Source organism: Loxodonta africana, unplaced genomic scaffold (assembly GCF_030014295.1).
Source record: "Loxodonta africana isolate mLoxAfr1 unplaced genomic scaffold, mLoxAfr1.hap2 scaffold_29, whole genome shotgun sequence".
Taxonomy (NCBI): Eukaryota; Metazoa; Chordata; class Mammalia; order Proboscidea; family Elephantidae; genus Loxodonta; species Loxodonta africana.
Window position 1 is genome coordinate 3,698,776 of NW_026975011.1, and position 12,331 is coordinate 3,711,106.

Consider the following 12,331-nt stretch of genomic DNA (forward strand, 5'->3'; position numbering starts at 1 on the left):
GGTAAGAACACCAGCTTCAGGATCAGTAGACACTGGTTTTTTTTTTCCTTACTGTGCGATGGCAGTGGGTTTTTTTTGGGGTGCCCCCATTTCATTATATGATCTTATATAGGTCTCCCTATATTTATAGGTAGTTTACTTAGATAACTTAGGAGGTGTTCCCAAGCTCTTTGATTCTGTTCATTCCATTTTTATTTCCTTAAATATTGTTTTATTTAATTCTACTTCATTTGGAAGAAGTAAAATTGGAAGAGTCATAAGCAATTATATTTCTACAGGCCAAGAGTTGGCCACAGCCCACCACCTTAAACATTTCTATTTTTGGTAAACAGCTCAGGAGATGTTTTCCTTTGATGAAAGGATCTTTGGCCTGGACTAAACAATTGAGGATAAGACCTCTGCTCTTGAAGGTTTTATTGCCTTGAAAACATGGACCTCTGCTGATTGAAATGTATGAAGTTGGCCGTAAGATGAACACTTTGGCAGTCCCACTTCTTTTTGGTGTGGAATCAGTCCCTAAATCTGTCAAACATGAAACTGTAGCTCAACTGGTTTCTTCCCAACTGTGATCTGATGCGTATTTGATTTCTCCTGTTTTTATTCTAATTTATCTTCCAGTTTGAAAATCCATGTTACTGTCTATCCAGTGTTTTTTCCACTCTTTCCTTGGAATTGTGTTCTGGAAACAAGCTTTTCTGGTATAGCTTCAGGAACACCCCTTTTGAAAAATTACCTTCAGAGCCAACCCTGACTGATTTAAACCTAATTTTTTTTCCATGGAAGAATTGATGTATTCAAACTGTGGTGTTGGTGAAGAATACTGAATATACGTTGGACTGCAAGAAAAGTAAACAAAACAGTCTTAGAATAAATACAATCAGAATGCTCCTTAGAAATAAAGATGATGAAAGTTTTCATTGCTTACTTTTAACACATCATCAGGAAAAACCAACTGCTAGAAAGGACATCTTTTTTGGTAAAGTAGAGGGTCAGTGAAAACAAGGGAAGCCCTCAATAAGATGGATTGTCACAATAGCCAAAAAAAGGTTTTAAATATATCAAAGATTTTGAAGATGGTGAAAGACTGGATGGTGTTTTGTTCCATTACACATAGGGTTGCCATGAGTTGGAGCCAAATTGAAGGCAACTAACAACAACAACCGTAGACTCTGCCCTTTCTCTATTTCATACTACTCTAAGCCACGCAGAACTAGACTAGACAGGTGTAAGGGAGTCTAAAGAAATCTCTCTCCTCACCACTTTAGTTGCTTAGTAGAGATTAGATGACAATTTAATGGGTCACTGTGAATGGATTTCAATCTTTTAGGAGAATGGGCAAAATGACCTTGGAAGTACATGTTAATTTGACTAATTCTGATTCTGTACTTTCATTCCAGAGTTGAAAGACAAAGTTGAAGACATTTTCACAGATGGAAATCCATATTCATTAGAGTTCTTTGTATAGTTTCACATCCCCTGTCAAACTATAGAACCTGCCATGACAAGCACTATAATAGTCAGATGTTTAATCAAAATCAGTTTAGTCACATGGGCACAGACAGCTTTCTTAAATTATTTTTCTCCCACTACACATGCTGCTCACAGTGACTGTACCCTCTTGAACCAATTCAGAAGCTAAACACAATTTATTTTTCCTTTTATTTAAACAGCACAGTTGAACATAGGTGAATAAATGTGGTCCCATATAGGAATGTTTCTGAACTGAATTTATTTTGTTTTTAAAAGTAATTTTTCAAACATTGGCATTTTATTATTTTTAATAGGTGACTTGTAATATACTCAAAATGGATGTCAACATAAATGTGCCATGACACTTCTGCTGTAAAACAATAATCTAAGAATAAGAATCCTGAACCAGGATTCAGGAGGATTAGTTTCTTCTTTTACCTTGGCAGTCAATTTTCTGATTCCCTGTCTTAGTTTTCCTGGTTATACAATGTGAATATTGATAGCTGTGTCATTCCCATTACATAGGGCTAATGTTTGACTCAATTTAAAAGGCTGCAGAAAATGGCTCAGTGTATCAACTACTTCTGTGTATAAATAATTCAAGATATGAAATTTTTCCTCATTATCATATTGGTCTAATTCCGCGATTAGAGAATCAACTGCTGTGAGGAAGTACTTAACAATGTACTCAGTATGAAGGGATCATATCTGTCTCTTCCTGCATACCTGAATACAACACTTAAAAATTATGAACAACACAAAGGGTAGCTTGATAAAGACACAAAATATTATAGCGAAGAATTAAAAAGTCAGATAGTTACATACATGTCATGGATTGAATTGTGTTTCCCAAAAACATGTGTATCAATTTGGATAGGTCATGATTCCCAGTATTGTGTGATTTTCCTCCATTTTGTCATCTGATGTGATTTTCCCATGTGTTGTAAATCCTGTCCCTATGACGTTAAGAGATGGGGTTAATGGCAGTTATGTTAATGAGGCAGGACTCAATCTACAAGATTAGATTGTGTCTTGAGCCATCCTCTTTTGAGATAGAAAAGACAGAGGTGAGCAGAGAGACATGGGGGTCTCATACCACCAAGAAAGCAAAGCCAGAGGCACAGCACATCTTTGGACCTGTGATTCCTGCACAGAGAAGCTCCTAGACCACAGGAAGATTGATGACAAGGACCTTTGTCCAGAACCCAAGGACAGAGAAAGTCTTCCCTTAGAGCTGGAACCCTGAATTTGGCCTTCTAGCCTCCCAGATTGTGAGAGAATGAATTTCTCTTTGTTAAAGCCACCCATTTGTGGTATTTCCGTTATAGCAGCAATAGATAACTAAGAATTTGGTACCAAGAGTGGGGTGCTGCTCTAAGAGATACCTAAAATGTGGAAGAAGTTTTGAAACAGTGAATGTATAGAGGATTCAGAGGAAAATGAAGAGAGCTGTTACACTGGAGATGGCACAGATGGCAAGAAGCAGTGGCAGAGAACCAGCAGTGGCAGAACAAGGAGTCCAGCATGAGATGACACTGGAGCCCACCCACGAAGTGCAAGAGCTGACGGCCTTTGGCAGTAGGCTTCTTGGCAGTGTGGGGTGCCTCCAGATACTTATCAGTGGAGCTACAGAGCTTTGGAAATCTTTCCCCAGCAGGGCAGATATGGGTTGTGAGGCCCTAGGGGCTGAGAGGACAAGAAACCAGGAGGCAGAAGCTGAAAAGACAAGGAACACAGGAAAACAAGCTGCCTCAGTCTTAAAGGGTATGGCCACAACCTCTGGGGTCTCAGAGGGTGGAGCCATGGCCCCTGGTATTTCTAAGAGTGGAGTCACCACTCAGATGGACTAGGAGAATGGTGTGCCTAAAGCTGAAGGAGCAGAGTTGCTGTCCCAGTGGGCCTGGAAGGTGGAACAGAGGCCCAGGGCCGAGGGACCTCCACTCAGAATCCAGAAAGCATGGCCAATAGCTAGATCTGGAGGATAGGGCCTTTGTGTAAATGGTCTCAGAGAACAGAGGATTATTTTCAAAGCCTTAAGGGCAAATGTAATGTGTTCTGCTGACTTACATGGTGCCTATTATCCTTTCTTTCCTTCCAATTTCTTACATTTGTAATGGAAATGTTTAATTTGTGCCTGTTCCACCATTGTACTTTGGAAGCAGATAGCTTCTATTCTAGATTTCGCAAATGAGGAAGAATTTTTGGACTTGGGACTTGGAGTGGCTTAAGACTTTTGCTATGATACAATGGGGTGAATGTGGTTTACGTGTGGTGAGAACATGAAGTTTTTGGGGCCAAAGTGTGGAATATCATGGATTGAATTGAATGTGTATTAATTTGGCTAGGCCATGACTCCCAGTATTGTGTGATTGTCCATCATTTTGTCATCTAATGTGATTTTCCTATGTGTTTTAAATCCTATCTCTAGGATATTAATGAGATGGGATTAGTGGCAGTTATGTTAATGAGGCAGGACTTAATCTACAAGATTGGATTGTGTCTTGAGACAATCTCTTTTGAGATAGAAAAGAAAGAAGTGAGCAGAGAGACCTGGGAAATTCATACCACCAAGAAAGCAATGCCAGGAGCAGAGTGCAATCTTTGGACCTGAGGTTCCTGCACAGAGAAGCTCCTAGACTACGGGAAGATTGATGATAAGGAGCTTCCTCCAGAACCCACAGAGAAAGAAAGCCTTACCTTAGAGTTGGCACTCAGAATTTGGACTTCTATCCTCCTAGACTAGGAGAGAATAAATTTCTCTTTGTTGAGGCTCTCCACTTGTGGCATTTCTTTTATAGCAGCACTAGATAACTAAGATAGCAGCTGTTTATATAATGCCAAACACCTAGAAACTGCCCACTAAGCTAATTTGTTATCAAAATATCCAGATTCTAATATCTTTTCATTTATTCTTAAGTGGTCAACTCATTTTTTTCTCTTGTCATGTGATTTTTCTTCTTGTAGACTTAGGGAAGAATTTAAAAATTAAAGATGGATTCTTATAAAAGTTCTCTGATGTTCAGTTAGGTAACTGGAAATAATTGGGTGGTTGGCAAGTTCTGCTAATGATGATGAAATACTCCTGAGGTCTCATTAGCTACAGCTAAGAAACTTCAGAGAAGTTGCCTGCAAATAGGATATGTAGTAACATTTTTAAGCCTCAAGAGAAAGGCATTATTCAAAGGTGCCATTTATAAATCAGCAAAGAGATTTATTGTAGCTGAGCTATTGGCACTTTAAATCTTACAACTTTACTTATTTCTTATTTCTGTCTGGGTGATTTAACAGTGGCTTGGGGCCCTGGGCAGGAAGCTGTGCCAGATAAGTTCATAGGTGAGAATTTTTTTTTTTTTTTTTTTGAGAAAAGAATATAATTATAGAATCTCAGATTTAAACGGACCTTAAAACTGTATGGTCACCTTCCACCCCACCTCCCACAACCAAATAACAACATTTCAAATTATTTTCCTTTCTTTCAATTGAAATATATTTAAATTAGTTAGAATCAAATTAGATGTCCAAATTCAGATGCAAATTGTCCCACTTAAATGATGAGAAGAGTTTTCCTATGACATTACACAATTCTTAAAAAAAAAAAAAATCCCTTTTAAAAGTTATACACCATTCCATGAAATGCAAAATATTTGGCCTCACCGTTTTTCTAATGCTGCACATGTCATACAGTTTTATTTTTTATTGGTTTATTAATAATTGTGTTGAACATATTTGTACATAACAATTTTTCTCCTTTTAAAATGTTTTCAAGGGTTTATTCATAAAAAAAAAAAATTATTCCTAGGAGATTATTGCACCAAATAAAAAAGGCAGTGATTTCTATTTCTTCATAGCTATTTTTAAACTACTTTTTATACATAATGCCTTATTTTTCCATTATGTACATTTTACTTTTTTGGGGGGAGTCCACTTCGCAATAAGGAAATTGCAGAGAAGCTGCTGCACTGTGTTTTCACATAGGTGTAAGATTTTCATCTTGGCTAATTAAAAAATAAAAGCCCTTTACCTGATTATCTTTGAAAAGAAAATACATAATTTTTACAGAATAAATTTTACTTTATATTTTCCCTTTTCTTTTCTCTGGGAACTTTATGCTTCCAAATATGGGATGATTATCCTCGCTTTATAAATAATGCAAAATCTTGTAACTAAGAGTGATGGATGATGGACCTGCTGGGCAGGATGGGAGAAGAAGGCATAAGAATTCATATAGCAGGAGCACAAAAGACATAGGAGGATCATTCATCTCATGGATGGATGAGCCATTGCTCTTTGCTAATAAAGTGCTAGGGAGAGGTATCACTAAAACAGTAACAAGGACTTTTTTCATGACTTCATGTAGTCAAACACATATATTAATGCACATAATGAGAGTCTAATAAATATCTATTGAATGAGTGAACATGTAATAAGTAGATTTTATAGGTTTGTATGTACATATATTATATATATATGCATGTATATATTCATATATATTCAATATTTTATTTATCTCACCAAAAATATATTTCTTTCTCTTCTCCAACTTAAAATTCTATTCTTAAAACTTTGGAAATAAGGATTCCCTTTTCTTGATAGAGCTTCGTGGGCTGAAAACTTATCCAAGAGGTTTGGTTGGTTGGTCGTTTTATCTGATTTTATTAAGGCTGTAATTTTACTGAGTGGAACTAAGTTAAATTACATTGCAATATAATTTTATAAAATAAACAGTATTAATGAGCCAAAATTATAACTATCTTGACAGTCAATGATCTGGTAATATGCTGTTTCGTAGAGCCAATTAATATTTTCAACTCACCCCACAAAATTTGCTGGAAACATCAAACTGGAATGCAACTACCTTCCAAAAGTTTATTTTTCTCATAAAGAGTAGTAATAAACAGAGTGGAAGGACGAGAGCACTTGGGTTCCTAGGTTTACAGACTGGCAAAGCATGTGTATTCTTACACAGGGTTGTATAGAAAGTGTCAGTTCACCAAGCGTTCATCACTTGATAAGTGCCAGACACTGCAGACATTCTTTGACACTTTAGTAGGCACAGCAAGGAAACAGACATGAAGAGCATATGTTTTGTGGTGGGTGTTTCCAACTGGTTACAAAATTCCCTAATCTGTCGCCTTATGATAGATATTTCTTGACCAGGAGACAATAATGTCTTTCATTCTGCAGTTAGAACTGGGGGCTCGAATGCAAATTCTCCTGGAAGAAGGAATAACTCTTACCTGTGTGCAGTACTTAGAAGCTCCCAGGATACATTTCACAGTTACGATTACTAAGCTCCCAGGTGCAGAGGAGGGCTCAGAAGCGTAGGGAAAGGACTTAGCAAAGTCACACGGAGGCAGAAGCCGGATGAGAATCCAGTTCCCCTCATGTATATTGCCGAGTATTTTCTCAGTAAATTACACATCAGTTGTTGCCCTATAGAAGATGCTTTATAGTTGATTAGGTGTCTCTGAAAATAAGGAGAAAGCACATGGAGGAAGCAGGAAAGAATAATTGAACCAGTTACCGTGGTGAAGGGTGCTAAGGACAAGCTGCATAATTATGGCAACTACCCTATTTGTATATTGTGAAATTCAAACTATAACCCTTCCACCATTAATTAGGTATCTTTCTTTATCTTTTTGCAGGTAATTCAGGTCTCAGAAAGACATCATTCCCTTAATGGATCGTCTCATGCCTCCCAACAATGTGACTGAATTTATTCTCCTGGGACACACACAGAATCCACACTTGCAGAAAATACTTTTCATTGTCTTTTTGTACATTTTCCTATTTACTGTGCTGACCAATCTGCTTATTGTCATCACCATCTCCTTCAGCCCCACACTTTTGGCTCCCATGTACTTCTTTCTCACCTACTTGTCCTTTATAGATGCCTCTTACACCTCCGTCACCACCCCCAAAATGATCATTGACCTGCTCTACCAGAAGAGAACCATCTCATTGGGCAGCTGCCTGGCTCAGCTCTTTGTGGAACACTTCCTGGGAGGGTCAGAAATCATCCTCCTCATTGTCATGGCCTATGACCACTATGTTGCCATCTGCAAGCCCCTATACTACACTACCATCATGCGACAGGGACTCTGCCACCTCCTGGTGGTTGCGGCCTGGATTGGTGGGATCCTTCATGCCACAGTGCAGATTCTCTTCGTGATCAACTTGCCCTTCTGCGGTCCCAATACCATTGACCATTTCATGTGTGACCTCTTCCCACTGCTGAAGCTTGCCTGCAGAGACAGCTATATACCTGGAATGGTGGTGGCTGCCAACAGTGGGGCCATGTGCTTGCTCATTTTTTCCATGCTACTCATCTCCTACATAGTCATCCTGTGCTCCCTGAAATCCCATGGCTCTGAAGGGCAGCACAAAGCCCTCTCCACCTGTGGCTCCCATTTTACTGTAGTTGTACTTTTCTTTGTGCCCTGTATATTCACTTACATGCGTCCCGTGACCACCTATCCAGTGGACAAGTTGGTAACTGTCTTTTTTGCAGTTCTCACCCCCATGTTAAACCCTATCATTTATACAGTGAGAAACACAGAGGTAAAAAATGCCATGAGAAGTTTTTTGAAGACAAGAGTAGCTTAGGCTGTTCATTATGCCAGAAAGTGATGATGTAAATAGATAGGAAGGATCATATCTGTGGTACACTGTGAAAGAGGATTTTCAAGTTTTGCAGATCACTGATCAAAACAAGGCCCAGAAACTAACATTTATTGAGCATTTGATGGTGGTTAGGCCCTTTGATAGGTGCTTTTGATAGTTTTTCATGTACTTTATTCCAATGCTCATTGTGCATACATTCAGGATATACATCAGAGAAAGGACTGCAAGTCCCTTGTTCGGTGATTCTAGAGTACACTTTGCTCCAGTCTCACTACTATTTTATGAAATTCTTCAATCGTATGTTACTTGGGTGAAATTGGCTTTTCCACAGCACCTTGGTCTCAGGACTTCTTTTTGTGTGTGTGTGTGTGTGTATTTGGTTTTGCCTGCAGTAAGCAAAAAAGAGAAAAGAAGTTCTTGGATATATGGGAGTGGGGGGGGGAGGATAGACAGCTGGGAATGAAAGAACCACTGCCGATTTGTTGTTGTTTTTCACCACTAATCTACCAAGAAAAACAAGAGGCGCTAATAGAAGAAACAATTTGTATCATGTTTCTAAATTTTTTTCAGCACAAAATATAAGCCAGACATTTTGAATTTACCTTTAATTTGATCTTATTTTCTCAAATGTGATGTAGCATGCAGTTTTTCATGACTGTAAAGGACTTTTTTTTCTTACCAAGACTTGAGGAGCCATTTGAAACAATGAAGGTAAACATTTTTTTTTTTTTAATTTAATCTCAACACAAAGATTTACAGTAAGGTTCCAAAGCTATTGCTCTGTAAATGTATTTACATTAAATGAATGTTAGGTCATTTCATCTATGTACTCAATTGGTAGCTTCAGTATGTGCCCACCTTACAGAGAAGCAAATTGAAGCTAAAAGAAGTTTAGTTAATTTAGTTGCCTCAGGTCAGACATCTAAGATCTCAGGTACAGAATTTAAATCCAGAACTTCTATATCTCAGTCATATTCTCTTTGCAAATAAAATATACTTTCTGTGGTATGTTTATGTCTCTGTATAAGGAATTTACTTTCAGTCCTAATGATTCAATTTGTCCTCCAGGAAAAATTACGTCAAATTTGTTGCAGATATTTTTCTCATGTAGCAATATTTTCCAGCAATAATGCTTTTTTATGCAGGTCGTTCTATGTTACTATGTTGTTGTTAGGTGCTGTCAAGTCAGCTCTGACTCATAGCTACCCTAAGTACCACAGAACGAATCACCACCCGGTCCTGCGCCATCCTTACAACTGTTGTTATGCTTGAGCCCACTGTTGCAGCCACTGTATCAATGCATATTGTTGAGGGTCTTTCTCTTTTCTGCTGACCCTCTACTTTACCAAGCATGATATGCTTCTCCAGGGACTGATCCCTCCTGACAACATGTCCAAAGTATGTAAAATGCAGTCTCGCCATCCTGTCTTCTAAGGAGCATTCTAGCTGTACTTCTTCCAAGACAGATTTGTTCATTCTTTTGGCAGTCCATGGTATATTTAACATTCTTTGCCAACACCACAATTCAAAGGCGTCAGTTTTTCTTCGGTTTTCGTTATTCTCTGTCTAGTTTTCACATGCATATGATGTGATTGAAAATACCATGGCTTGGATCAGGCGCCCTTTAGTCTTCAAGGTGACACCTTTGCTTTTCAACACTTTAAAGAGTTTATTTGCAGCAAATTTACCCAATGCAATGCGTCTTTTGATTTCCTGACCGCTGCTTCCATGGGTGTTGATTGTGAATCCAAGTAAAATGAAATCTTTGACAACTTCAATCTTTTCTCTATTTACTTAAAGGAAGTGTGCAAAGTTTATCCTAAAATGAATAAGATAAATCATATTTGGATCTTCTGTGTGAGGATACTTTGGTTTAATCAGTGAGAATATTAGTCATTATCTAAGTGAGAGTAGTGAGCTAACCATTGTGAAAGGCCAATTTTGAGGCATATACTTTGTTAGGTTCTTTATATACTAAAACTCTCTTAATTCTAGTCACAAGTATTGTTAGAATGATTGTGAGGATGGCACAGGGTGAGGCAGTGTTTCGTTCTGCTGTGCATGGGATTGCTATAAGTCAGAACCAACTTGACAGCACCTAGCAATAACAATATTGTTAGTAGGCCTTTGCCCCATTTTCTACAAGAAGAAAACAAATCTCAACGAGGTTAAGCAACACTGTCAAATTTTTAGACTATGTCTCCTTTATTCTTTTCACTTCACACAATGCTTCCTGGCATGATGCAAAAATATCAAAACACAGACCTGCTCCTTATAAAGATTGTCCTTGAGGCTTTCGTCCATTGTTTTTGAGAGAGCCTCTATCTTCCCTTCATCTGTTTCTTGACTTCAGCTTCCCATGTTACTCACACTCTCTTGATTCCTGTGCCAGAGAAAATGATCTCATTCCCATAAATGTACTACCCTTCAAGAGAATATGTGTACTTAAAAAGAGGGATTCGATGGACTCAAGGAATGAATAAATAATTGTTGAATTTAAAAGAAAGTGACCCAAAAGTAAGAGAGAAGTTTGGAGGAAAAATAAGCAACTCAACCATGCAGGTGAATTGATACTCTGCTTGGGCATGAAGGCAGAATCTTGAAAAGGTAAATATTGTTTCTTAAGGGTTTTTCCCAGTGTTATTGCATACTGTGTTATATGCAATATATTACTTGAAAAATGGCCGTATGGCCAATTAAGTTTAGGAAATTTTGCCCAATTTTTTTATCCAAGAAATATTGTTCAGTGCTTACAGTGTGCCAGACAGTTCCAAAGACTGGGCATATAGTGTAGAACACTATAGACAAGAGTCGTGTTTGTGTGGAACTTAAATTCCAGTAAGGATTAGATGAGTAATAAACAAGTAAACAAATAAATGAATAATGTAAGTTTGTTAGAAATAAGTATAATGAAGAAAATAGTTTTATTAAGGAGTGATGCAAAAGACAATAACTGGATGTAGATTTGTGTAGTTGTTTGAAGTGTGTGTGTACATATATAGCACAGAGATACATGAAATACATAAATAGGTAGATAATATACCTGTCTGTGATAAGGAAAAGCATGTCTCTTTGTTGTTTGTTGCCATTGAGTTGATTCTGACTCATGATGACCCATGTGTATAAGAGTAGAACTGCCTCATAGAGTTTTCAAGGTTGTGACCTTTCAAAAGCAGAGCACCAGGCCTGTTTTCCAAGGAACCTTTGGGTGGGTTCAAATGGCCAACTTTCCTGCTCGTAGTTGAATGCTTAACCATCTGCACCACTCAGGGACCTTAGTTAGAAGGCTCCATGTATAAATCATTAGATGAGAAGGTAGAGTAATAGTAGTAGATTAGCAAAGATGATCCAAATGCAGAGGTTGTCCATCGTCTGGGAGGATAATGTTTTGTAAAATTTCCTCTCAGGAGACTTGCAAAGTGTAAGGTCAAATATGTCAATGAAACAGTTGCAAATTCCCAAGTGCAAGGTCAAATATATGAATTACCAAGTTGTAAACTCCAATGAACAAGTTGCAAAAGTAGGGTATTAGTATCTTTTTTATTAATGAAGGTAGAAGAGAATAAAAGCTATAACCTGAAATATATCTAAATTGGAAACAAGTTATTTGAGAATACAATTTCTTATGAAGTAAGAGATAGTTAATCCTTATTTTTCCTGGCTGAGATACTTTTTTCAATCCTGAATAGTAGAAACTATTTTTTTGTCTTTAACCAGCTTTTTGTTGTCGTTGTTTGCTGTGGAGCTAGTTCCTATGCATAGCAACCTTACGCATAGCAGAATGAAACACCCAGTCTTGCACCATGTTTTTTATTTGCCCTTAAAATAATTGTTCATATTGTTTCTAGAGTAGGGGATGAAAATATGGCTCAATGAGTCTTACAATAAACATTCAAATATAAAATGAATAATCCAAGAACATCTTTCTTCGTTCCAGCAGTGTGCTGCCATTGAAGATTAGAAAGTTGTTGTATGAGATAATTATATATTCTGCCATAATCTTATAAGCAATTGAGGCATTATGTTAAAAATATCAAGGAAAAATTCTATCAAATGCTAAGTAATTATAGAAATGTGCCAGTAACCCAAGGCACAGAGGGTCTTTCTTGACTTTGGAATTCACAAAGTCAGATGTGATATAATTTTAATGATAGTGTTACAAGATGAAAAGATCATCAGGCTAGGTCATAGAAAAATTCAGTCCTGGTCCCTGCTAGATGGCCAATAAGTTGTATTC

At 37.6% G+C, this 12,331-nt stretch overlaps 1 protein-coding gene across 1 annotated transcript; it reads left to right on the forward strand.

Moving 5' to 3' along the window:
• The first annotated feature begins 5,384 nt into the window (after positions 1-5,384).
• On the forward strand, positions 5,385-8,076 carry LOC135229375 (olfactory receptor 4C3D-like). Its single transcript, XM_064278980.1, has one exon. The coding sequence runs from the start codon at positions 7,150-7,152 to the stop codon at positions 8,074-8,076; it is 927 nt and encodes a 308-aa protein (XP_064135050.1). The 5' UTR covers positions 5,385-7,149.
• The last annotated feature ends 4,255 nt before the right edge of the window (positions 8,077-12,331 follow it).